At 46.3% G+C, this 27,830-nt stretch overlaps 1 protein-coding gene across 22 annotated transcripts in view; it reads right to left on the bottom strand.

Annotated features, from left to right (window-relative positions):
- INPP4A (inositol polyphosphate-4-phosphatase type I A) overlaps nucleotides 1-27,830 on the bottom strand; it is a 135,087-nt gene that overhangs the window by 54,607 nt on the left and 52,650 nt on the right. For 15 of the 22 annotated variants that reach the window (XM_025464449.3, XM_049115841.1, XM_025464500.2 and 12 more), the window contains exons 2-4: nucleotides 4,336-4,406; nucleotides 3,210-3,418; nucleotides 2,564-2,608 (exon numbers count right to left, since the gene is read on the bottom strand). In XM_025464449.3, the coding sequence (XP_025320234.1) occupies nucleotides 2,564-2,608; nucleotides 3,210-3,315 (151 nt within the window). In that variant the 5' untranslated portion in view covers nucleotides 3,316-3,418; nucleotides 4,336-4,406. Of the gene's footprint in view, nucleotides 1-2,563; nucleotides 2,609-3,209; nucleotides 3,419-4,167; nucleotides 4,407-22,204; nucleotides 22,346-22,423; nucleotides 22,796-27,830 lie in introns of those variants that run through there. The other 7 variants (XM_025464420.3, XM_035696398.2, XM_049115840.1 and 4 more) reach the window with 4 other exon arrangements.

Below are 27,830 nucleotides of genomic sequence, written 5' to 3' on the forward strand. Positions count from 1 at the left end.
TGAATATATTCCAACGTTTATTGACTTTTTAAGGTATTTTTAAAAAATCATATTTTAAGTTTCTAAGATTGCCCTTGTTTTTCTTTTCTTTTCTTTTTTTTTTTTTTAAACAGCATCCTGTTCTTATTTTATGGATATGCCATCTTTTCTTGAGGCTATAAATTTTTTTGACATTTTCTTCTACTTTCTTTAATGTCTGCATTTCTTCCAAGTTCTGTTTTTTTCCTACTTCTTCTTTCATGTGTGGGCCTTCTACAAAAGCCTTCAATCTTTAACCATTCTCACATTTTGTTTTAAATCAACTTTGAGGGGTATGTAAAAAAATATGCCCATTTTAAGTGTGGAGCTCAATGACTTTTGATAAATGTATACATCCATATAGCCACCACAGTCGAGAGAGAGAGAGAACATTTCCATTGCCCAAAGGGTCCCCTGTGCTCCTTCCAGTTGGTCTTCACCAGTACTCCTAGACAACCACTGATAGGTCTTTTGTCACTGTGGATTAGTCTTCCTGAGTTCCACATAAACAATCATAAATATATAACCGCAACCATTTGAATTGGCTTCTTTCACTCTGCACGATGCTTCTGAGATTCATCATGTATGTATCAGTACCTTTTCTTTTTCCTTGCTGAGTGGTATTCCACTGTATGCATGTACCATAGTGAATTCTCCTGGTGCTGGATATGTGGGTTGTTTCCAGTGTTGGCTATTATGAATAAAGATGCAACCAGTATGCATGTAACCAATCTTTATATATGCACAAAAGAATGCCCATTCATTTTTAAGAATGAGGTATCAGAAGGCTGAGTATGAGGGTGGGCTGGATGGGTTCCACAACAGCCCCTGAGTGGCTGGTCAGCCTACTTTTTGGTTGGGGTCCAGAAAGCCATCATTTGTGTCTTTGAGGGGAGTGGAAGTGGATGGTTTACTTTCTCCAGAGTGAGAGCCTCCTTCCTGAAGAATAAGCCTGGCAAAATTAGGGGAAGAGGAAGAAGGCTGGGGAGGGCTTGGTGGGGGCTGCTATTCAGTAGACTTCTGGCCCTTCATCACACTCTCTTTTGAGCTGATGGACCTCAGCCCAGAGCCTCTCTGCCTCCCAAGTTTCTTACAAGAGTAACCACCAGTCCATGCAGGACTGACAGTGTGGTGGGAACTTGAACCCCAAACTCTTCCTTACACAAACTTTCCAATAAGTCCCTGCTTTTGTCTCTAAACTCCACAGTATCTCTGGGATAAATCCAGCAGCCTCACAGCCATGAAGGTGTGACCACACTCCTCTCCATCTGCTCCCTCCTCCTCATGGGTTACATTTTGGGGGTTCCAAAAATGTCTCACTGCACAATGTGTGTGTTTCTGTTTCTTATTCTTCCTGACATGTGAGATGACTTAAGACAAGGGGGTGGGAATAAGTTCACTTTTCACTTGTGAAACTGGAGGTTCTTGGGTTAGTATTACAACTTGTGAAAAACAATAAAGCTCGAGGTTGGAAGTGGGCAGCTGCGGGAATCCCAGCAGGATTAAACACTGCTTCTCCCAACCTCCTGTCCCTAGTTCAAAATGCAGGACTCCCTGCCAGTGCAGAACCAGCCATCAAGTCACAGTTGGGAAACCCTCTGAATTTGTTTAGGGGCATTCGGTTGGAAATGGGGATGCTTTCAAAGTGTAATATTAATTTGAGAATAATGCCCTTATATTTGTAAATATTTTGTCATTTGTCAAAGTTGTTTGTCTGATTTTGCTTTAAGCACCATGATCTTTTTTGTCTCTCAAATGGTAACATCCCTTACAGCACATGAGGAAACTGGTCCAGTAAGGTCAAGCGACAGACTCAAGGCTGTGTGGTTGGTTTGTAATAATCTGGACTAGAATCCAAGTCATCTGACTCTTGAGGAGATGCTTCTTTTAAGTCATACCACCTCCCGGTCACCACTGCCCAGGGGACAAGGGAAGGGGAAGAGGAACACAAGATAACGTCAGGCTCAGGCAAAGAACCATCTGCAACTGGTGGGCCAGGTGGTTGGACCTTTTGGGTAAGCCACAGTAATGCCGTGCTTCCCTGATTCCAGAGCCAGCACATTCTACTACAGTTTTTTAGGACAAGTTTAGGACATTCAGGGCAGTATTTAGGATATTCTGATGCTGTCCAAGTGAGAAAGCACTAGGTGTCATCACCTTCATTCACAAAGCAGGGAATAAGGGCTAGACAAGTAAACTCAACTGCACAGGGCCTTATGGCTGGGTCTGACAACCCTGGCCCTGAACCAGTTTTCACACCTCTCCAACCCTCCCCTAGGAGGAGGGGGGCTGTCCTTACAACTTGTGGGCACTTATCTCCTGCCCCCTGACCACTGCCAGCCTGGAGGAAACGCATGCTGAAGAGACCCAAGGCCTGAGGCTTCCAGGTTCCCTACCATGCACAAGACATTGACACCCACCTCGTGGCTTCATCTTAGAAACAATTCAACAGCAGTGACTTTTCTGATACAAATTCATGCCAAGATCCTGCTTTTGTTTTTAAGCAACATACATTTTTAAACAAAAAATTAAAAAAGATACTTACCTAAGCTGAATTCTAAAATGGGCTCATCTGGATCTTGTATATTTCCTGAATAAAGAAGAAATGACAGGGAAAAAAGTCACCCTTAATAAACTTTTCCTGGCATTTAGATTTTATTCAAAAGACTCAACATTCTACTCCCCACCACCCCCACTTCACAAACTGGTATATGAGATCACTTCATTTTCTAAACATTTTGCTTCTGAGATTCCTAAGAAGTCTCAGACTCCTAGACCAAACCCCCCTCCCTACTCAGCTCTGCATATTCACAACAAGTAGGGCTTTGATCATGGCCTGGGCACTTGCCAGACAGGCACTTGCCAGATGGGCACTGTGGACATTCCCATATCGCCTACTGGCAAATGAGCTGTGGGGGTGCCCACCCAAGCTGGAAAACTGCCGGTGGGCAGACTGCAACGGAAGCAGTTTCCAGGAAGAGAGCTGACCTCCTCCCTCCCCATTCCCTGATTCAACCAGAAGAATGTTACACCAGGGTGCCCTCCAGCCTGGGGCAGTCACTGGGGGCTTATTGTGACTATCCTCAGGGTACCCCAGGAGGCAGGTGTGGCCCTCCCAGCTCCTCTATGGTGTGGGACCTATGTGTTGTGACCTTGTACCAGAAACCCAGTGCAGGTCCTATGAGGCTCACCTGCCAGAGAGAGGCCCAGCATGTCGGCTGCCACGTCAATGGTGGAAGCCCGCTGCATCGCACGGGCCCTGGCGCCATGGCGAGGGCTGTGCTCTCTTGCTGTCATGATGTCATTGGTGATGTTGTACTTCCTGTTCCTGGGTCAGACCACGCCTGATTCCCCGGGAAGCGCTGTCACCAAGCCCTAGTCCCCTAAGGTGGCAGTAGTCCTGAGAAAGAGGCACAAATACTGGTATGAAACACGGATGGTGACTGAGAGACCGCGCTCTCATGGAGACAGTATGGGTCTAACATGGGCAAGTGAGGAGCCAGGAATGGAGAGTCAGATGATCTAGGCCCCGTCTAGTGACCTCTTCCTCTATGCTCTTCAACACTAACACTCAAATACCACCAGTACATATGCTCATGGGATTATGTAAGGAAATCATGATCTCTTCAACAAAGACATACTACATGAAATGATGGTTTAGATATAATCATAAAAGAAGGCTTTTGAAATTTTCTTGTTTTATTAGCCTTTTCTGTTGACAAGTCTCTTAGAATCTTTAAAATTAAATCAATTCACCTCTGCCAGAAGGATATGATATACACAAAGAGGTCTGCAGCCCACTGGCTGCACAGTAGAACATTAGAGAGACAAAGGCACTTTTCTCCAACCCGTTCGCTTTCTTCCCAGAGCTACAGAAACTTCACATGTGTTTTGGTCTTGGGCTTGCTTTCCTATAACACATGTGTGTGTCATTTATGACTGACTCAAGTGGACAGTGCTGTGCTATGGATACAGAAGTCTCTGGGCAAAGTGCCAACACAGGCTGAATCAGACAGATTCAGCCAGATGCTTTGGCATGGCACAGAACACACACTATGCTCTAAGAAGTGGGTTAAGCAGTAAGAAGTGAGTTTCATGTTTTTCTAGCCCTCTATGCTACAATTCCTGCTGTGTCTAGAAGGAACCAACCTTTAGAAGTGAAGATAATTAGATGGTACAATAAAGCTGATTTAAGACACTCCTTTCAAAGGTTTCCACGTATCCAGACACTGTCTTCTCAAAGTCTGTCAACACCTGTGCCCCCAAAGGGCCTGTGTTCTTGCTCTCAAGTTAATATTCATTCACCCAGCAACTTACTGGACATGTTTGTTCTTGGACTAGTTGAGACACGTGGCATTTCTTCATAGAAGCTCGTCCAAATCCATCATCTAAAAACAGAAAGTTATAAACTTAACAAGCTGGTCAAATATGAAGCTCTTGAGAATGCATATTATAACGCAATGCTTATGCTATCAGAGATGCCTAGAGATATGGGGAAGATATGGGGAAGCCAAGAGCTACTATAAGTTCCTTTGAGCTCCACACAACAATCTAATCTTTTGGCTCAAAAGCAAAGGTTTTTGCTGATGCCCAAAAGAATGAGAAACAGAAAATGCACATTCCCACTCCCCTCTTCCAGGAGTGATCCAGGGGAACACGTACCAGCCCTAAAGCATTCACTGTGTGGCTTGGATGTGGTTAAGGAAAAATGAGCTGAGAATCTGAGTCCCAGTCATCCTGCTCACAAATGTCAGGCCCTGGAAGAAACTGCCGGGCCCCTCTGAGGCTCTGCTTTCTGGTGTCTAAGATGAGGCTGGTTGTACTTGTCTCACAGGGCTGCAGCGAGAACCAAATGTGCAAAAACAGAAGAGGGCTCTACCCTGCCGTGGCTGCGTGGGCCTTGGGTGCCTTCCTGTGGAACAGAACACCCAGGCTCCGACTCAGTCAAGAGAGACTGTCAGGGCAGACCTCAGGACCCAGTGTGTGAGCTATCTGAAATACCTGGAGTCTGGGTACAGATGATAGGCAGAAGTGTGCTTGGCCCTCGGGCAAACTGTTTCTCTTGCAGGCTGAGCTCCTCCCCCTCCCACTGGAGCACCTAGGGACTGTTAGCCTGGGCACCTCAGCCGAGAGGGCAGTGGCAGCTGACAGCAAGAGGCATACAAAGTCACAATATGCAATGAAAATGGTAAAGAGAACAGGGAAAGTACTTACACTACTAATATCTGTAATTTATAATAATGCTTGTACAAATTAACAAAAAAACACCTCACTAAAAATGCAAGTGGTAAAGATATGAATTCATAAAAGAGGAATACATGTGGTAAACATTTTGGAAAAGTGACCAAACTCATTCATAACAAAGGAATGCTAAATACTCCTTATATTCATCTAAAGTAGTCTTCTAAAAGAGGTTTGTTTGTTCTTCTCATGAGTACGTGCTTTGTTGGCAGACCTAGGGGAAACTATAGGGTTCACCTATATTGTTGATAACATTTTTAAGTGGAATGTGCATTTTAGAAATTTATCAAATTATTTATCACATTATATATCAAAATTTATTAACAAAAACAAAATTCTTGTCATCAGGCCAAAGAGGCATTACTTATACTGACAAACACTGGAACCAATCTAAATGCCCAGCTACAAGTAAGTGGATTCTGGAATATCTATAAGATACACTATCACATGGCTGTTAAAATGGTCATGATAAAGTTAATAAACACATGACAATTTCTTCAACCTCATTAGTGATCAGGAAACTACTAACTGCAACCATGTGATCCCTGCACATTCATTAGAATAGCTAAAAATGGAAGAAAAAAAAAAGAAAGAAAATACCAAGTCTTGGTAAGGATGTAGAATAAAAGGGGCCCCGAGACACTGCCAGTGGAGGGTGAAATGGCTCAGCCATGCTGGAAAACTAGCAGTACCTAGTCAAGCTGAACATACACCTACACTGTGACCTAGTATACAGCTCAGAGAGGAATTGCTAACAGAAATGCATATTTATGTTCACAAAGGTATAAAGAACATTTACAGCATAACATTTGTAATCAAACTCAAGCAACAATCCAAGCATCCATCTGCTGTAAACAAAACAACACAGATGGCTTTTAGAAATGATGTCAAGGGGGAAAAGCCAGTCACATGAGAGAATATCTAGGGAATTCTATCTCTATAAAGTTCAAGCACAGGCCAAATGAGTCCGTAGTGCCAGAAGTCAAGACAGTGATATGTTTGAGGAACGAATACTGACTGGAGAGGGCACATGGGGCAGGAGAAGGCTTGTGGGCTCTCTGGTGATGCTCTGTCTCCTGTTTGGGGCGCTGGTTTTAAGACTGAATTTACTGTGTAAAATTCATTGAACTGTACATGAGTGATTTTTATACTTCAATAAAAAGCTCAATTATTTTAATGACTACAATAAAGACAACAGCATGAGAAAATGTTTACATCAGCTCTGCGTCATGTTTTTACTGAAATATTCTACTTGTGTTCTGATCATAGTCATTTAAAAAGATAGTGCAGATTGCAGCACCTGGGCCGCTCAGTCGGTTAAGCACTTGCCTCTTGATTTCAGCTCAGGTCGTGATCACAGGGTCATGAGATCAAGCCCTACACCTATCTGGCTTACTCGCTCTAAAATAAATAAATCTTTAAAAAAAAAAAAAAAAAAGATTGGACATAGAGGGAAAGATCCAGGAGGAGACCACATGGAAAAGGTGGCCATGCTGGGGGTGTGACCACGGGGAACAGGTCCCTGTCTCAACTTAAGGTCATCCTCTTGCATCACTGTAAGTTGCACCCCACGCTGGCCAGAGGCAGAGGCAGCACCCTGAGCATGAATCGGCTCAAAGAAGGCACTCCTCTTTCTTGACCTTCTTCCCAGTGTGTCTGCAGCATTCCACTGCCCTGCCTGGCTGCCCTGCTCAGCCTGTAATGAAACCGTGATCACTCCCCTACACTTGGGACAGTGCAGACATGTCACCTGACAGAAGGCAACTGTACCCCAACTACCTGCCAGCCCAAGGGAGGCTCTCGAATGCCCTGACCTCCCTTACCTGCTACCTCTCCCCTTGCAGGGTCCCTTCTCCTAGGAGGGCGGAGGGTGTCACAGGCATCACAGGAGCCTGTGGATAGAAATGCTTAAAGGGGGGGATCCCTGGGTGGCGCAGTGGTTTGGTGCCTGCCTTTGGCCCAGGGCGCGATCCTGGAGACCCGGGATCGAATCCCACGTCAGGCTCCCGCTGCATGGAGCCTGCTTCTCCCTCTGCCTATGTCTCTGCCTCTCTCTCTCTCTCTCTCTCTCTCTGATGATGACTATCATAAATAAATAAAACTTAAAAAAAATAAACATTTAAAGAAATGCTTAAAGGGGAATATTGACAGATTAATTTTACATTTCACAGAGTTCACAGACCAGAGAAGCTTTTGGGTCAAGAGGACCTCAGAGCCACTACATGGATATTTAGGGCATTTAATTAGGATCTGCAACTTAAGTTATCAAGACCCAGAACACAGATCTGATCTGTGCAACTGAACTTGATTTTCCTGATTAGTCTCATTAATTTAAAGTAATTTGCCAAGGATTCTTATATTCCCAAGGTCCCCAGTTTTCCTCCTGGCCCCATTTGAAGACCAGAGCTCATTAGGAGGAAAAACTGCACTTACATCAAAGAGGAGAGCGTGTGGGAGTTGTTCAGGGAACTGGAAATTTTTTTTCTTGGGGGCAAGAAGAAAGAAAGAAGCAGTAACTCATGAAACTAACTGCCTCTTCTCACTCTGTGAAAGACATGGGACCCTTTCTGACAAGAAGACACCAATTATCAACCTGGTAGCAAACCCAGTAATGTCCCTTCCACCTGTGTGGGGGCAGGGGGTGATGGCAGAGGGAGCATAAGCAAGACAGGAGGGATGTGGTGGTTCATGTAGGTCCATGGCATTCGTGACGTTGGAAGCTTCTCAGGAAGCCGGTCTTGGAAAAGGTCTGCCTTCCTCCTCCACAGAACAGGGCTCCTAGGTGCAGAAGGAGTTCTGGAGGCCCCTCTGGCTCAGTAAGTTCTTAGAGCAGCTGAACTGGAGCAGAGTGGGAAGAACTAGCCACAAAACTCCATTTTCATCTGTCTTAAACAATGGGGGGGGGGGTCTTCTGAGGATAACCTTAAAGAGGAGTTGCACGGATGATATCACCAAAGTCCAGACAAGGTGACTTCCTCAAGGTCACATGGAGGTAATGGATGAACTACCGGAATCGACCAAAAGCAAAGAGCCCAAATACAACTGGGGCACTCGGCCTCCCCAGCCCACCCTGTCACTGTCGCTGTAGACAGGGAACAGGCTCCCAGCAAACCTTCCCCGGGCCTCTCTGCTCTCCAAATACAGGCAGCAAAGGAGAGAAAGTCAGACGAAAGGCTCGAGTGGATCAGAGCATGAATCAGCAGCCCCTGAGGAGGAGGCTACTACAGGAGTCAGAAAGAGGAAGTTTTCCATCAAAACCCCCAATCCAGGAGAGCCACGATCACAGATCAATAAGGCATCACAGTGTCCACTGGCACATCACTCCTGATAATAACTTGAGAGAGACAGCTGCCACTTCCCACATGCAGCCCCCCGCCTACAGCCAGTGCCCAGCAGCCAACAGCCCTGCCTCAGTCTCCCTAACACGGCAAGCCAATCCATACCCCAAGATAATGCACTTCCTGGTGTGACCACGGGGTGAGCAGAGGGGTACCTTGTGTCTTATGAATGCCAGACTTAAACTCCTTGCTTCTTCCATATCCTCCTAGGTGCCTCATTCAAGCCTGAACACAGACTGGGGGGCTTGGGATCCTCCAAGGGACCCTTCCTCCTGATTCCTGGCTGGAGGCAGGGCACTGAGTGAATGATTCCAAGGCCCAGGGTAAGGAAAGGACTCCACAGAAAGAAACTAGGTCCTCGAGTCTGGGCAGAACAGAGCCCCCACTCCCTACCCCTTCCTACACGGAGCTGAGCTTGAGTACGAAATAACCTTTGTTGTGTGAAGCCACTGAGATCTGGGAGGTGGCTGTTATAGCCACTAACATTAGTTACCTGGACTAAAGTCTGGCACATTCTAGGCACCCAATAAATGGTCATGATGAAAATAAAACTCACAGCCACTAGTTCATACTTACATACAGTGCTTAGGAAAGGATGCTGCTTTATTCTCTACAGGAGGTATGAGAAAAGGACTTAAAGGTGGCAGGGAGACCTCCACCTGGGGCCAGGAAATGAACAGAGCACCGAGAAGTAAAAAACCCACTTTAGCAGACAATCAATCCAGAAAGTCTTTTGTCCCCTCTAATCCCACATCAGGCTCAGGACACCTTGATATCTCTCCTGTCCCTCCCCCACCCCAATATCACCTGGCTGGACCTGGATCTCACCACCCCAGATACACGCTAGGATGGAAGCTGGCATTAATGTTGAGAAAGCAAGTTCTCTGAGGTGACTGTAGAGCTGCTAGTTCAACCAGGAGAGAAAAAGAGACCCATCTCTCCCACCGGGCACCCAAGGTTAGCCTCATTCCAACAGGAGCCAGCTGGGAATTGGGGTCACCCAGGGCTCCACTCAGACCTGGTCCACACCCAAGAGGCGTCTTGGGACCCTTGGGGTTTCAGGGCCGTGGATGCATTGAATCCCAGCAAATAAGAGAATAACAACAGCATGGACACAAACACTACAACATGGACACAAACCTCAATTGGGCACAGGGTGGGTGGGGTACAGCTGCCCATGACAAAAAGTGAATGGGCCAGAGCCACGGTGGCTACGAAAACAGGGATGGGCAAGGTCAGTGCAGAGGAATAGGAGCAGTATCTCCAGAATGGCCAAGGGCAAGTCAGAGGCTCCTGTCTAGGCAAAGGGAGATCTGGTGTGTGAGTGCGTCCAGTGCCAAAACAGCTCCTGTTCTGTTCCCAGGCATCTGACCAGGTCAGTTACCAGTAAAGGAAGATTCAGTAGATGGGCAAGGACCAGGAAGGTCTGGCTTCTAAATATTCCAGAACAGCAGGCAATGGCAGCAGAAAGCTCTGGCTTATATATGGAATAAATGAATAAATGTGTGCCTCTACATGACATCCCAGAAATGTAAGGGCAATGAGTCAAGTTTTGGTGCACAGGAAATGCCAGAATGGTTGTAAACAGAGAAGTGTGCTACTGGGGTGGGGAGACACACTAAAAGCATTCTTCCTTAAATAACACAAACTTGAGCAGGCTGCTGAGAAAGCCTAGGAGGGTGCTGAACCGTGGAGAAGACCGCCAGTTGGTGTACAGCAGGTAAGGGTGACACGTGGGATGAACCACTGTAAGCAGAGCAGAGGCACAGGTTCTGGCAGGCAGGGGCAGCAGGAATTAGGCCAAGCTGGAACTTAGCAGCAAGGGTTCCTTGATCATAATTTGCCCATTTTGGGGACTTCTTCCTCCGCTGGATGCTTCACCTCTGTGCCCCTCCCTACCCTAAAATGCATGAGATTAGTGGAAACAAGCAGATCTTTCATCTTTTTCTCTTTCAAACAAGCCAACTGCCTAGAAAAGATCTTAATCTTTTAAACAAAGTCAAAGATGCCTCCTTACCATAAAAAGCCAGGAATGCTGCCTGCCTCCAAGGCTCAGGTATTAACTGGGCAGGAAAGGCCCGATGCAGGAACGAAGACAAGGCTAGAGGACAGGAAGGCCTGTAGTGTCCCTCTGGCCCCAAGCCCAGCAGGTCCTGGACAGCCTGCTCCACAGAGGGTTCTTAGCACCTGCCCTTGTGTGACCCAGACCCTCGAGTCAACCCTGTGGAAGCCCGGAGCTGGGTGCAGGAGGCTATGTACTTGCTCAGTTAGTGTCACTCCCCTCTCTCGGGGGGCTGGGTGGAACCTATTGAGCTCCCCTCAGCCTCAGTTTCACAATCCATAAAACAGGAGTAACAACACCCACCTCACCAGGATGTAAAGAGATGAGTAACACCCCCACAGAGAGCCTGGCGCAGAGACTGGCATCGGGCATGCGAGTCTCCTGGCTCTGCCTAGCCTCTAATGCGTCTAGTGCCACGCCACACTTTTAAGGGGGCCACCGATGAGCCTGGAGAAGGCCTTTCTTTCCCTCCAGCTGAGCTTACTGACATTTCTACCCAACTTTCCAGCCAGAACTTTTCACCCAGGTCCACAGCACTTTGCCCGTGCTTCAGTTTACAGAGTTTACAGTGATCGTGGTACCTAAACCAAACACCCAGGCCCAAAGGTTGCCGTGGGGAAGGGATGGGTGAACGGAGCGCCATTCCAAAAGGCAGTGTGGTGGGTGTCAGAAATGGTCAGCCACTGGGAGCCTCGTCTCCTTCACAAAGCACCTTCTGTGAGCCTCAAGTTCCTCGATGGTAAAATGAGAAGCTGGCTGATATAAGGGCTCCAGGGTCGGACCCCATCCCAGCCCCCCAGGGAAGAGGAGTGGCTGCTCTGTGCCTCGGGGCTGAACACCCATTAGGATCCTGTTCTGAGGGCCAGCACCCACCACAGTCCTCCCTCTGTGGAGGCCTGCTTCCTCCTTCCCCTTCTGAGCCAGGGACCCAGGTTCTTCCACTTCTTAGTCTCTGTGCTGCACAGGGCCTTGGACCCAGGAAAGAGGTTCACTGTGCCTCTAAGTGTCCGACTGTGAGAACACCGCTAACCAATGAGTGTGCTGCAAACCTACCCAGGGCAGCCGGTGGCAAAATGCAGGACAAAAATGCCTCAGAAAGTCAGGCCAGAGATCTGTGTGTGGCTGGAGTGTGTTGTCACCTGCATGCACAAATCACCCCCACCCCGGGCCTGCACTTGGCCACCTTTTTTCTCCAGCTTTCCACTTCCCCAAGCCCTGTTCTCTGCTGGTGACGCAGAACAGGCAGCAGTGGTAATGGGTTGGCCCAAGTTAATTAACTAGCCTGCCTCCTCCATTTAAGGAATATGGTAGCAGATATAAGACAATGCCTTAACCCAGATTCTGCATGTCTCCGCCTCCAAGGGAGGAGTCAGTCACCTTGGGTGGGTGCGCACATATTCCCCTCAGCTGGGGCTAGGGCCCAGAAGCAGGACAAGCCCAGACGGTTCCAGCTCCCCCCCAGCACCACCTCCCCCCACCCCACCCCCGTTTTCCCATCTCAGTCAATGGCAGCTCCATCCTTCCACTTGCTCCAGCCGAGAAACAAAATCAGTGCCGGCTCCTCAACTACTCTGCCTCTTGTACCCCACACCCAATGCATCGGTAATCCTTCCGCTCTACCTTCCCCACACATCCAGACTCCAGCCTGCCTCAGCACCCCTGCCCCACTGCCCTGGTTTCTGACAGTCCCTCTGCAGCTGTCTCTACATGACACTGGAGAGGCCAGGAACCTTTCTGCCAGCATCTTCATCTGGCTCCTACCTGGCTTGCTTGCTGTTTAGACCTCCCTGGTCAGCCAACCTCTTAGAGGCTGCTCTTCCTTGGAATACAGCAGAGGGCAGTCGCCTCACCTCCAATATGTCCTTCCTAAAAACCAGCCTCTCCAGAAGGTCTTTGGGACAGTCCAGCTTAAAACTGACTTGTGGCTCATATATAAGCCATGAACTTTGGGGGACTGTCTGCTAGAACTAGCGTGAAAATAAGTAACCCTGAAAAAGTGCGTAGAAGGATTTGTGTCAAGCAACACAGGCGCAAACCGTGGTTTGGGGGCTCATATCCAGGAGATGAGAGAGATGTGTTAATAGTAAGTGCTTATATGGGAGAAATGTGGGCAGCAGATGCAGAAAGGGGGCCTGCACCAAGGGGTCTTCTGGTGGCCTCTGCTGTTCTGAGCCCTCCCACACCCCACATCTCTTAAGCCACTTTTCTTAAGCACGTTTTTTTCCTTCTACGCTTCATGCTGTTTCTTCTCTATAAATGGACAATCTCTTCAACAAGGGTCTCTCACGGACCAGGCCTTAAGGACACAAAGATGAACAGGGGGACTTGGTCAGGAAATGCATGACCAGAATTGCAACAGAAACATGAATGGAGGACAATCTGAGGACCACACTGGTGCTGGTAAAACATGTTCCCAAACCCTCCCTCGTGGAAGGGCTGTCCCCTTAACTGGCAGGGGTGCCCCAGGTGCTAGAACCAGGGATTCTGGAGGCTCTTTCTCGGTGGGAATCAACCCAGTATTGATTCAGTCCTCTCACTCCCATGCACCAGGCTTCATTTGTCACTTGACTGCCACAGAAGTTTACCAGAGTAGCACAAGCAAAGATAATGGAAGCACTAATCACTGTATTCTATTGTAAGAGCTGCCTGTTTATTACTGAAGACAATGCACACCAGTGTCAACGCATTCTTCTCTCTCCTAGAAATGTCCATGACTTTGACAAGTCTCATGTCTTTCTCCATTGTTAGCTTGGCCACTTGAAGCCCTCACACAATTAACTGAAAGTTCACCTATATGTCAGCCAGGAAGGCCTCTCAGGAGCGCCAGAGAAATTCCTAAGTAGCTGTGTAAAAGAACTGTATCCAGTGTATATCAGTTCCCCCTGTCAGTGAAGACATACAGCTCCCGGAGAACTAACAATCAAAGAGATGAGGACAACAGCTTCCCCGTGACCCATGGGTTAGCTTAACTCCAACTGTAGGTCTGCAAAGGACCAACCTGCCAATGAAGGAAGATAGCATCTCAGACGAGATGCTCCCTACATCCAGGGCACTTACTCGAAGCTTGGTTCCAGGAGATGCAGCAAGTAAGAACTCTCTGGCTCTTCTAGAGCTGGGTTGGGGACCTGAGCCCTAACGATCAGCTGGGTGTGACCCATTCACTGCCTGAGACTGCTCTTTCTCTTCCCCTTTTTTTTTTCCCCTGCTCAAACCCAACACTATAACGTCTGGCCTGGTGCCTGCTTCCACCAGTCCCTCCACCAGAGCTGGCCCCCTGGAAGCTGGGCCCTGACTTTCTTCAGCCACCAGGGCAGATGCCACCTGGCTCTGCTTCTCTCCCCTCTCCCCTTTGCAAGGGATCTGTCCTTTTACCCCAAGGAGTGGTGGGAGGGGTGTGGCTACAGCTGCTTAACGTTTTTCAGTATCACAGTGCAAAGAGCACGTGCCCTCCCAGGGGTGGTGGCTTACACCCAGCTACAGCAACTCCCAGTGCCTTGCCCTGACAGTATGTCCATTCACCCCACTGTTCCTAAGGATTCAGTGAAGAGGCCATCATGGTGAGGGCAGGTTCTGGGTACTCCTGCTATCATGGCCAAAACATCATACTCGACAGCCAGAACACTTGTGCTGCAGCCTGGAGAAGCCAATTCAGAGGAGTTTGAGCAAAAAAGCACATCTGTCATAAAGGTTTAGGATTGACTTATAAAACTTGAATGGGAGTGGCTTAACTGGCCAAAGGACCCCAATGTCAGCAGCACAATTTGTCTGGGCTCTCCTCTGTTTACCCATGTCTTTCTCCCCTTCCCTGAAAATGAACCTGTGCTCATGATGATGTCAAGGCAGCCGACAGCCCCCAAATTTACTCCCTAGGTCTAGCCACTGAAGAGGCTGAATGCATGGACTCTCCCTCAGTTACCCATGCAGCTCATTCTGGGGAAGGCACTCCAAGGGTATAACTTGGGCCAGGTGCACCCAGGCCAGAGGCTGGGGTCACACTGCAGCATGAGTGCTCCCATGAGACCATGAGTTTGGTGGGAGAGAATCCCCACAAAAGGGGTGAGGGGGGAGGCTGGAGGGAATCCTCACAACTCACCACAACTTTTAGGATCCAAATGGAGAGATTCTGTAGCAAGTTGTCCTCAAACTTTAAAAAAGTTGAAGAACTCCCACTGTTAAGTAAATGTTTCTCATATTGTTTAAAATAGATAACATAAACATAAAATGAGGTACAAACTCTCTCTTCTCGGAGCTCTTCAACTACTATAAAATTAAAAGAGATCTATACATCAACTACAAGACCTGGACATAAATGAACTCACATTTATAATAACATGATGAGGCAGGTGTGGCCACAGAAATCCTCACACAGGGGCACCTGGGTGACTCAGTGGTTGAGTGTCTGCCTTTGGCTCAGGATGTGATCCCCAGGTCCTGGGATCAAGCCCCACATCGGGCTTCCGGCAGGGAGCCTGCTTCTCCCTCTGCCTATGTCTCTACCTCTCTCGGTGTCTCTCATGAATAAATAAATATCTTCAAAAAAAAAAAAGAAACTGTCACATAAACACAACTGACTGACCCCAGGGGGCCTCTCCTGCCCACAAAGGCCACTTAGTTTACACAGCAGCTATGTGGTCAAAATAACAATGGCCAGCAGCCACCATTCCCCAGAAACATGAGTTGTCAAGCAGGGCAGATGAGGGGAGATATGTTGACACCTCCCTGGACCATGAACAAGGAGTCTCAGGGTCCCAGATGGCGGGACATGTGGTTTTGCTCCCTCATGACATCAAGAGGGTTACAGGGGAAAAAAGTGCAAAACATAATTTTATGGCTCACTGTGTAAAAATGCAATACTGAAGATGCCGGTCACCTTCTTTGAGTCTCCACAGTGAAGGGCTCCTGCTATGGGCCACTAAGGTGGCAAACCAGACAGTGGCTGCAACACTTCCCCGCGTGAAGAGCACCGTCTGTCCTCCCTCCCTTCAGTCTGGTCACATAGCCTTATGCTCCTCCAGGCATATCTGCTGCTACTGGAGTTTCTCATCATGTTTCCAGCTCACAGGAGTAGAAGGTCAAGAAAGGAGACAAGTGCCCAGCCTCAGATGCCTTCTGGCCGCTCACCTGCCTCATCTGGTATCCAGGGAAAGAAACACCCTGTCCAGAGATGCCTCAGGTGGAAAACCCTCAAGGGCAGCCCAGCCCTGTGAGCAGGAGCAACAATTCCGCTGGCAAGTGCCGCCTGCGCCCCCTGGTTCCCCCTCCTCACGCCCCCCTGCCCTGGGCTGCTGGACAGATGGAAGTCAGGCCTACAAGGGACCCGAGCTTCTTCAAGGTCATGAGCCTTGGAGCAAAGTCAGGACCTGAGCCAATGAGCCAACCCTTCACTGTCCTGCACACTTTCCAACAAGCAAAACAGCCTGCAGGGCCCATTAATTCAAACTACAACCAGATTCAGGTAAAAGGCACAATCCTTTCCCTTGGCTAGTTCCTCATTTTTTAAGTGCTTTCACATATATTTTTTCTTAAAGATTTTATTTGAGAGAGACCGCAAAAGAGAGAGCACAAGCAGGGGGAGCAGCAGCCAGAGGGACAGAGAGGGAGAAGCAGACTCCCCACTGGGCAGCGAGCCAATGTAGGGCTCGATCCCAGGACTCTAGGATCATGACCTGAGCCAAAGGTAGATGCTTAACCAACTGAGCCAACCAGGCGCCCTGCACATATATTATTTTAATTTTACAATGTTTATTAGAATATTACTTTCTTCCCTCCACCTCTTTACAGGACCCCTAGGAAGAAAACATTTCAGATCCAAGACAAACACCATTTTTTCCTTTCCACCCCCACCCACATCTTTACAAGGCTTGTGTGGTCACAAAGTCTCTTCTCTAACCCAAACTCCAGCCTTCATGTTAAGCTACAGATTGGAGAGGAAATGGACCTTCCTCGAGAAGGCAGAAGAGAGAACTTCAGGATGGGGGAGGACTTCTTGTGTTACATCATTGATGTTTGATTTCCTCTACATAAGCTGAAATTAAGTACCTCAAAAAAATATTATCAATATTTTGTTAAAATATTTCAAAAGAAATTTTAAAGCCTACAAAACTGGGGGGAGGGGCAAATAAAACTAAAAAACACAAAACTTTATGAATAGGGTAGAAAGACAAAACCTAGTCAACTATATTAATACTAAAGTTAAAAATATATATACATATATAATGTTCTATAATTGATGGTGGAGACAGGACTTACATAAATACTGTGATATGTTTCAATAGAAAAGTAGATGGGAACCCCTGAACCAGTAAGTCATGACTCAACACGTAGTTTCTGTGGTGACATGTTAACCCGATTAGTAGGGGTTCCTCCACTCTTTTTCTACAACTACTGTGGCTTTTTAAATTTCTTCCTTTCTCTTTAATGTACCCAACAGGTTTTATTTATTCACTGTAGAATATCCTGGTTTATAGTAAATAAAGAATATGTCAAGGGGCTTTGGGAAACAGTTAACATGCTGTCCCCAGCTCACACTGATGACACATATTCCACAATTCAAGAATAAAACATGCATCCTCCCTCTCTTTACAGAAACTCCCACGTCCTCATTGAGGTTTGTCAACGGAAGCAGTACAAGGAAATGAACCAGCTCACTACTCAGGACAGTGGCTATACACATTAAAATGGCAGTCCCTGTGTAGAGAAACACAGGCCTTAACCAAGGTTAGCCTACTTGGGAGATCCTACAGTCCCAAAGACCTGCTGGTACGTTTTAAAGATTTATGTATTTATTTGAGAGAGAGAGAGAGAGAGATTGCAAGCAGCAGAAGGGGCAAAGGGAGAGAGAATCTCAAGCAGACTCCCTGCTGAGCATGGAGCCTGACACCGGGCTCAATCTCAGGACTCTCGAGATCATGACGTGAGCCGAAATCAAGAGTTGAACACTCAACCAACTGAGCCACCCATGTGCCCCTTTGCTGGTACTTTTTGTTAACCTAACAGCAAAATGCACTCCTGGAAGGGAAGCTGGGCACCCACACCAGCTCCCAGAGAGGTTAGTGAGATCCAAGCCTGAGGCTGCCTGAGCCTTTTCAGGATGGGAAGCTCCAGGATTATGCCAGGTCAGTGAGCAACCATGAAGCCAGGCTTTGGTTCTGTTTACTAGAACCAAATACTCAGGCAACTTTCAAAACTCCATGCTAATTCCAATGGAGCTTTGAGAAAACAAAGAAGGATCCAGCTCCTAGGGCTTATCTAATATGATAGCTATAGGTTTACTTCAAATTCGGGCATCTACATGCCAGCATCCGCCATGCAGAGTTTCCTATCCAACCACATGCACAGTGCCCTAGTACCTCCCCCTTGCTCCTGTTGAACCCTTTACCATCCTCACTTCAGCACCTTCAGCAGGATGGTACATGGGCCCGAAGAGGCACTTAGAGGCTCACTCCTGATACATGATTTCCTTCTAGACTGTTTACAGAGCAGGACTGACAATAATTTCAAAGTTCCAATTTGTTTCAGATGATGAGTTGGGAGGATTCAGTTTATTTTTATAATCACTAGGAAAGCTTGTTTTCTAATTCAGAAGTGTCAAGGTTGGTTTCACAAGAGAATATAAAGCTTTCTGAGTAGCCACAAAATTCCATAAAGGGCTATAAATGTGAAGCAACAACCACAGATCAATGAAATGCTGGGAGGACAAAGTTATTTCTGGAACAAGGCAATAAGCCAGGAGACTAAGGATGACTTGCCCAAGGCCTCCAAGTGGGCAGCACCCAACCAGGCTGATTTTGGCTTCTGCACCAACAAACCAAAATTAGGGAGAGAAGTCTGTCTTTACATACCTTGGAAACAAAGTGGGTCACACATTCTGTAAGCTTTACCATATGTAAATCTCTGGCAAAATGGTATGTTATCAGCTTACTTGAGATGCAAGAGAGAAATGCTGTTTTAAATAATCACTGTTGGGTGGAGCATGTAGAGAAACTCTGAAAGGATTTTTGTGTTCCATATTTTCATATAAAATAAAAAGCAAGCAGTCCCGATTTTTACATGAGACTTCTCTGGAGAAAAGGTTTTACAGTTTTAGCTAACTCAGTTGCATTATTTGGTTGGTTTGGGTTTTCTTGGTGGTTGTTTGTGTGTGTGTGTGTGTGTGTGTGTGTGTGTTTTCTCTGACAATGTGATATGGTAGGATTGAGATAGGGAAACCAGCTTTTTGGCTGATCAGCTGCAAGTTAGTCTGGCACCAAAGAAAGTCCTTTCTTTCACCTATTTCTCCCATGTGTTCTTCCTTGTAAGGAGGAGAGTGCATGACCAAAGCTGAAGAAATCAGGATCCCTCCCTAGGATTGCCTCTGGTTAACGGGGTGAGAAGGGGTGCCAGGGCTTTCTCACTAATCAGTGTTTTCCCTTCACAGCCTTCACATGTGTGGCCTGGAGCAGTGAGTGAGTTCAACTGGGCAGGAAGAGGCACCTACTGACACTTGGTGTCCTCGTACTCAACAGCAACACCTGCCATGGCACACCTTCCCAACCACCAGTGAAGATTAGGCCAACAGAGGAAGAACCAGGGCGCAGGGGGCAGAGGACAGAGAGGAGCTCTAGGGAGGTCTCTGTGCTCATCTGGCAAGCCTGGCCCACCAATGACCAGCAACATTTGCTGACAGGAGTGTTCATGGAGGCCTGTAATCTAAACTGCAGTTGTTCATTCATTCATTCAAGAGGTGCCAAGCCAGATACTTAAAGGGGACACACAGGTGAGTCAGAAATGACCCACAGTGTAACAAAGGAGTAAGACATTCAGACAAGACAAAATGAAATGCATGCCCTAGGCTTGTGAGGGAGGTAAGTCTGGTCAAAGATGATCCAGACAAGCATGGACAGATATGACTTTAAAAGGCACAGGCACACTCAAGGACAATTAATTCAGGGACCAGGGAAGCCCAGCATTCTAAGGGACAGAGAGAACAGACTAGAGAACCAGGCAGGGTCAATTCGAGGTAGCCACTCACACTAGACCACAGAGCTGGGCTTCAGCTAGTAGGCATGAAGAACCCTCTAGGAAAAATCTTGGTACTTTCTTAAACTCTCCTACTGGGCTTTTGAGAACAAACCTCTTGCTTACCTGGGTAAGCTGGGGCAAGATGGCACCTGACATAGAAGGGATGGGCAACATCTACAACAGACACTTGAAAAACAACTCTCCTGTCTTGGCAGGTCTCCAGGGCGTTCCAAAGGTCACTCTGTCATCACAACAATTAAACCTAAAGCTAGGACATGCCACTATCTGGAAAGAAGCACTGTTCAATTCTGTAAATAAAATAAAACCCAATGACATCAACAACCACAAAAAGAACTAACACCACTTGGTAACTGAAGAGGCCAAGCAATTCAGGTCTATCACAAACACCTTAGTCCAGGGTCATCTTCCCCCTGTAAGGGGGCTCACCCAAATAACCTCACCCTAAGCCGAGCAGTAGTGAGGCTGCTACACAAAGTTGCCAGGAACATCTTCCCTTTTTCTGTGGCCTTGTTCCAGAAAGATTCCTAAGCTGGTTGTGCTTTTCTTTAGAAAGAGGATGCTAACCAGTCAGGCTATCTGTGCAATAACAAGGAAAATGTCAAGAAGTACGTTTGCCATTACTTGGTTTTTCTCCCAAATCTGCAGCTAAGTTTTGAAATGTGAAGAACACACTGGGAACAAAGGCCCCCATAAAATGCCTCCTTGTCATATATCATATATAAAATTGCCATCACCAAGAGCAGTAACAACGAAAACTAATTAAAATCTCTACTTGTGCTTTCACTTTTTTTTTTCTTTAACATTCTTGTTAACATTCTCTAAGTAATAAAGGGACTAGGGAAAATGTGTCTTCAAAATTTACTTTCTAGAACTGCTCCCATCTCCCACTAGAAGAGATCTGTAGAAAAACTAAAAAACTGGAAGCCAGGATGTAGGACATACATTTCCTAAGCCACCTCAAGCCCTCCTGCCAGCCAGCTTTGGGTCCTGCCTCCTTCAGCACAGGCCAAGGCGCTGACAATAGAGTCAGAGGGGTAGGCCTCCACCACATGCAATGTTCTCATCTGGAGAACTCAGCCAGCCCCAGACAGGTATCACCTAACACTCCCAGGACTCTTATCCAGCCCATCACTAGGGGTCAATGAGGACTGGACTTTTATATAGGGGCCAGATGTACACCCATCAGGCAGGTGTGAACACACTCACATCTTTTCAGAATACCATGCAGGAAGAGAGCAGGCACAGATACATGAAGACAACTGAGGTCTTGGATCAGACCAGAGATACCCTGCATCAGGCCAGAATTCTCCTATCTTTGCTTGGCTAAGCAGCGCCTGGTACATCAGCATATTTATCAAACACAAATAAGGGGCAAAGAAATGTCATTGAAACATAACTTGTGTAGAGTCGAAGCTGTTGGGCTCTTGGTCTGCTTTAGGTTTTAATTCAGCCATCAGATCTCAGGACCACCACCAACTCTGGGCACTTCGGCATTCCCTCTGACGGATGCAGCCCCTCCTCCCTTTAATCCCTCGTTTACTATCTACACTGCTAGAGTGCCCTAAATGGTCTAAATTGTGTTCATTCTGCTCTGTCATTTGCTCCTCACAACAAAGCCTGCCTCAGCCACAGAGAATCATTGCTCCCTGTGTCAGAGAGGATATGCCGTGGAGAACTAGCAAGGCTGGGACAGACAGCAGGACTCTGGTTTCCCTGGTCATCTTACAGGTTAGCACAGATATTGGGTACTTCCCAAATGGCAGGCACACAGGGATTATGACTTCTACTGTGACCTTACACTGACAGTTATAGATTTTTCTTTAAATAAAAAAGGAATTTTCTTTAAATAATTTCTTTAAATTTACATGTAATATTTGAACCAGTTAAGTATTTTTTCGTATATATATAAAACGCATTTAATTATTCAGATATAAGGCTTACACCCATCCCTCCAGAAGCAGACATGTCCCCTTTAGGACACTGGGCCTAGAGCAGACTGCGTGGAACACGCCATCCCATCTCCATCCCCAACGACCAGCCAGCTGTTTCACTGTGGAAAGGCTTGACTCTAAACCTGCATCCCCTGTCATTAAGCTGGGGAGACAGTCTCACCTTAGATTTGTTGCAAATCTCAATTAAGAAAGTGTGGATGTGAAGGCTTTGTAGACCAAAGGTTACTAAATAAAATTTAAGTGACACAAAGCCTTGCTAAGGGTCAGATGAGACAGAAAGGCAAAAAATGCTTTAAAAAGATAGCAGTCAGCATTTAAATCTTTAAATGACACATTCTTTCTGGAGAATGAGACAGCCTGAGGTTGTGAGGAGTAGGAAGGTTTCCCCAGTAATTAGATCCGGGCCTGCCAAGGGCCTCTCTTGTGGCTCCACTGGGCCCACAGCAGACACAGGGACAGTCTACTGGGTGCCAGGCCCAAGTTACATTCAGGTCAAAGACTGAGGCAGGCAGATTGTCACCCTCACCCTCCACCTGATCACTGAAAATAACTGATGTAGCTTAGAAACTTACAGCTTCTCTGGGATGCCTGGGTAGCTCAATGGTTGGGCGTCTGCCTTTGGCTCAGGGCGTGATCCCGGAGCCCGGGGATCGAGTCCCACATTGGGCTTCCTGCATGGAGCCTGCTTCTCCCTCTGCCTGTGTCTCTGCCTCTCTCTCTGTATCTCTCATGAATAAATAAATAAATAAATCTTGAAAAAAAAAAAAAAGAAAGAAAGAAAAGAAACTTACTGCTTCTCTAGAAAGGAGACTCTCCCCAACTGTCCTTGGAAGATCACAAGGGCACAATCAAAAGACTGTGTGGAGACCAGGGGTGTATGAGAACTCTCTGTACTTTCTGTACAACTTGGCTATGAATCTAAAACTGATCTAAAAAACAAAGTTTATGGGACGCCTGGGTGGCTCAGCAGTTGAGTGTCTGCCTTCAGCTCAGGGCATGATCCCAGGATCCAAGATCGAGTAACTCATCGGGCTGCTTGCAGGGAGCCTGCTTCTCCCTCTGCCCGTGTCTCTGCCTCTCTTTCTGTGTCTCTCATAAATAAATAAAATATTTTAAAATAAACAAACAAACCAACAAATACAAGATTCATTTAAAAAAAAAAAAAAAAGGACTTTCTGACACTAATTCCAAGGGGGTTGTTAGCTGCCCTGCCCTAGAAGGTCTAGGAAAAAAGGGGAGAGAGAAGTCATAAGAATGCCTACAAACATACCAGTGGCTAAGCCTTCTAAGGTATAAGTTCTAGAGTTCTGTAAGCATCAGACTTCTTGCAGCAACATTCTGAAAAGCTTGGAAATTTCAAAGAAAGTCAAATAAATATAGTACTCTGCAGATCTTAAACAAGGCTGGATGAGAGGATTAAACCATGTACCCAGGGAAAGGTTTGCACAGAGAAACTGCAAAGCAGTTCTAAAAATACCATGTGATTATCCACCACTACTGTTTCAGGGGGGAAAACAGGGAGGAGACCGAAATCCAACACATACCTGGCATTGGGTAACACCAACCAGAGCCACAGTCCCCTCTGGCAGGTTGACAGCACCACTTAAATGGCTTCTGTCACCCAGCTGATCATTAACAGGAGGAGGACAGAGAGAAAACAATCTCCAAAACAGCCTTATTTGTAATTATCTTTCATGCTTACACATTTTGAGTTGGACTGCCTCCCCAGTTCCTCAGTGGGTCAAAGCTTCAGTAATGCTGGTGGGTATCAAGAAAGAACACACTAGACAGATGTGTTAGGATGTTCCAGCTGCTTAAACAAAACACCACGCACTGGGTGGCTTAAACAACAGAAACCTAAGTTCTCACAGTACTGGAGACTGGAGGTCCAAAACTCAGGTGCTAGCAGGTTGGTATCTCCTGAGGCCTCTCTACAGGGCATGTAGATGGCTGCCTTTTTGCTGTGTCCTCACATGGCCTTTCATCTGTGAGCCCCTCCTCTGTGTCTCTTCTTCTACTAAGGGTACTAGCTGTACTGGATCAGGGCCCTGCCCTTATGACTTCATTTAACCTTAATTACCTCTTTAGAGAGGCTATGTCCAAATATAGACACACTGGGGCATCAGGACTTCAACATATGAATGGCGGTGGGAGGGACAAATTAGTCCTCTAATCTAATGCAATGCCCAAGTCCAGCATCTGAGTTGGTGGCAGCTGCCAGTAGGAAGTCAAGGACCAGAGGTCCTAAAATGACCCTCCCATTTCTGCTTGCAGGAGGTGCAGTATCCTCACACTGAGGCAGAGAACCTGAATCCCTTCTCTCCCCTCTGGGCAACTGACCTGCTGGGATGGGGATGGGGGGAGCCTATGGTCAAGCACTAACCAGTCATTATCTCATTGAGTGCTCAGGGCAATCTTTTAACATTTGACATCCAATGTCAGAGATGGAAAAATGACCAGTTGAAGGTCATTACTCAGTACCAGAGCCAGGAAACCTCAATCCCAGGCCCCAAGCTTCTCTCTCACTCCCCACACCTGCTCTCTATATCTTTACAACCTTCAGGTCAGGCCTGAATGCAACATTTAAAATATATCTTTGACAAAAAGACCTAGAATAAATCGGAGCCAGATGAGGGCTCTCTCTAGGAAAGGCCGATAAAATTTTTTTCATGCAGAATTAAAGAAAGTCAAATTCAAATATTTAGTTTGTACCTGTATAATAAAAAACCATCTGGGAGCACCTGGGGGGCTCAGTGGTTGAGCGTCTGCCTTCGGCTCAGAGCATGATCCTGGAGTCCTGGGATCAAGTCCCGTATCAGGTTCCCTGCAGGGAGCCTGCTTCTCCCTCTCTTATGTCTCTGCCTCTCTCTGTGTCTCTCATGAATAAATAAATAAAATCTTAAAAAAAAAAAATCTGAACAAGAGCAAGAGCACAGGCATCTCTGTCTTTTTTGTTTGTCTCTTCCCCATTTATTGTTCTCCTCTGCATTAAGTGATATTTTCTAGTGTGACCTTTAATTACTTTATCCACACAATTCCAGTAAGACAAGACAACATTCCTTCTATGCAGTTCTATTCCCTTTTCCTTTTTGTTCAATTATTGTTACATGTATCATTATCTATATATATTAGAAACCCAAAAACATATTGTCACTATTTCTTTACTATTACTTCAAGTCTTTAAAGAAGGTGAGGGCAGGGCACCAGGGTGGCTCAGTCAGCTAGACGTCCAACTCTTGATTTTGGCTCAGGTCATGATCTCAGGGTTATGAGACTAAACCTGACATCAGGCTCTGTGCTGAGTGTGGAGCCTGATTGCGATTCTGTCTCCCTCTCTACCTCTTCCCTACCCCCACTCAGATGTGCACCCTCCCCCTCTCTCAAAAAAAAAATCTTTAAAGAAGCTGAGAGAAGGAAAGCAAGTGTGTATTTACAGAGTTTGAAATATTAACCTTCTTATTTACTATTTCTGGTTCTCTTCCTTTTATCCTGTGGATTCAAGTTACCTAACACAGTGTAATTTCCTTACTCCAAGAAAGCTTTGCTCCCCTTTGCCTCCTTTATGCTATTATTGACAAATACATTACTCTTCTAAATGTTACAGTCCCAACAATATAATTGTATTCATATCATTTAATAAAATTGCTTTTTAAATCAGCTAAAAGAAGAAAGGGGGAGAGACACACATTTATACTGTCTTTTATATAATAACCAATCCTGGCATTCTCGGTGTCCTCATATGGATCTGAACCACCGTCTGTGGTCATTTGTTGTCAGCAAGAACTTCCTTTAAATGTCCTGTAAGACAGGTCTGCTAACAACAAATTCCTTTTTTTTTTTTTTTGTTTTAATTTTAAAACATCTTTCATTCACATTACTAAGAGGCAGTTTTGCTGGATATAAGGTCCTTGGTTGATGGGGTTTTTGTCCTTTCAGGACTTTGAATACACCATCCCCCTGTCTTCTCCATCCCACCTCCATCATGTCTAGGGGATGTCCACTGTTAACCTTACTGGGATTCTCTGGTCCAATCTAATTTTTCCCTTGTTGCTTTTAAGATTTTCTCTTTTACCATCTTTTACTATGATGTGCTTGGATATGAACCTCTTTATATTTATGCTACTGGAGTTTCCTATGTTTCTTAAATGTATAGATTATTTTTCATCAAATTTGGGAAGTTTTCAGACATTATTTCTTCTCATATTTTTTTCTGTTCCTTTCTCCTCACCTGCTGGTACTTGTACTATATGTATGTTGGTATGTTTAATGATATCCCAAATTTCTCTGAAGCTCTGTTTTCATTTCCCCCCACCTCCCTTATCATTTGGAATGCATAATCTTGGGGTGCCTGGGTGGCTCAGTTGGTTAAGTGTCCAACTCTTGCTTTCAGCTCAGCTTGTGATCTCAGGGTTGTGGGATGGAGTCCCATGTAGGGCTCCACACTCAGTGAAGAGTCTGCTCGAAGATTCTCTCCCTCTAGCCTCCCTCCACTCATTCTCATTTTCTAACTCAAATCTTTTTTTAAAAATGAAATGCATAATCTCTACCACTCTATCTTCAAGTTTATTAATTCTGTCTTCCAATGGTGAACAACTAGTGATGTGGTCCTCTAGTGAATTCTTCATACCAGTTATTTTATTCTTCAACTCCAGAATCTCCATCTGGTTCAGTTCTTGTTGTTTTTAAGTAGGCTCCATGCCCAACATGGGGACTGAACTCACAACCCTGAAATCAAGAGTCAGATGTGAGACTGAGCCAGCCAGGCACCCCAACCATTTGGTTCATTTTTATACTTTCTAGATCTTTACTGATTTATTCTCTAATTGGTCAGATGCATCATCATGTCAGTCTTTGCTTCTTAAGTATGTTTCTTTAGTTCTTTGAATATATTTATCATTCTTTATCATGTCTTCTCTGAAGTCTTGGTCTGTTAAGCCCAACATCTCAGCCCTCTCCCACACAATTTCTGTACCTTTTTAAAAATCCCATCTCACGTTCTTATTTCTTTGCATGTCTTATCTTTTTTTCCTTGAAAGCTGGACCTTTTAAATATATTGCAGCAACTCTGAATGCTGTTCTTCTCCTCCCCAGGGGCTTGTTTTTGTTTCCTCTTTCAGGGGTGGGCTGTACTAGTTTATAGTGAAGTCTAGCCCCGCCCCATTCCACCCCACCCCAAGAGTGCAGCCTACAGTGGTGGTTCTCAGGAGGCACAGTGTTCCTGGGATGAAAACGGTCTCATTAGGGCTCTCTGCTCCTCTTCCTGGTCTCCTTTAGGCTGCCTGTCTCTGATGTCATCACACCCAGCAGTGAGGCTCCAAGAGTTGCTGGCTGGTTGTTCCGTTTTCAATAATATTCTGGGGCATCAATTTTTGCACAACTGGATCCAATTAAATATAGGTCTTTTTGCAGGGGTCATTTTTGATGTCAATGTTTGAGGTCTGTTCTGACCAGGAAGGTTCTTCCTAGCTGTCTTTTTCCCTGGTTGTCTCTAGCCTGAAGTTTCAACACTTGCTCTCAGGGAGCTACTAGCCTTTTGTTACTTGCTTACCACCAAAATCTCCTCGTTTCTCAGAGTACTGTTAGGTCTGAACTTCCCCACACTCTGTTACAAATAAATTCAGTACCTTTGGGAGAAGCCTCAGAGCTTTCTGTTCTTATGGCCTACTTCTCACCTCCTTTCTGAGTCACTGCCCTGGAGCTGGGGTCAAGGACAGTGGCCCACTTCTCTCAGTGACATGCCAACTTTACAAACAATGCTGGGTGGGGGCGTAGCCCTTGATCTTCTAGGCTTCACTCTTCTCGAATTGAGCCTCTGCCCTACATGCAAACTGGGATGACAGAGGGCAATTGGGGCCTGAAGATTCTCAGCTTGGTAAAGAGCTTCCACCCTAGAGGCTAACTATACTTTCCTGGAATTTAGCTCTACAACACGGAGCTCAAGGGGAATGAGAAACGCTGGCAGCTTGCCCCTCCCAGGGAGATACTGTAGGCCTTTTTAAAAAAAATTTTTTTAATTTATTTATTCATAGAGACACAGAGAGAGAGGGGGCAGAGGAACAGGCAGAGGGAGAAGCAGGCTCCATGCAGGGAGCCCGATGTGGGACTTGATCCAGGGTCCCCAGGATCACACCCCAGGCTGCAGGCGGCGCCAACCGCTGCGCCACCAGGCCTTGATGGAAGCCCAGGGGAGAGGGAGCC

Source organism: Canis lupus, chromosome 10 (genome assembly GCF_003254725.2).
Source record: "Canis lupus dingo isolate Sandy chromosome 10, ASM325472v2, whole genome shotgun sequence".
Classification (NCBI taxonomy): domain Eukaryota; kingdom Metazoa; phylum Chordata; class Mammalia; order Carnivora; family Canidae; genus Canis; species Canis lupus.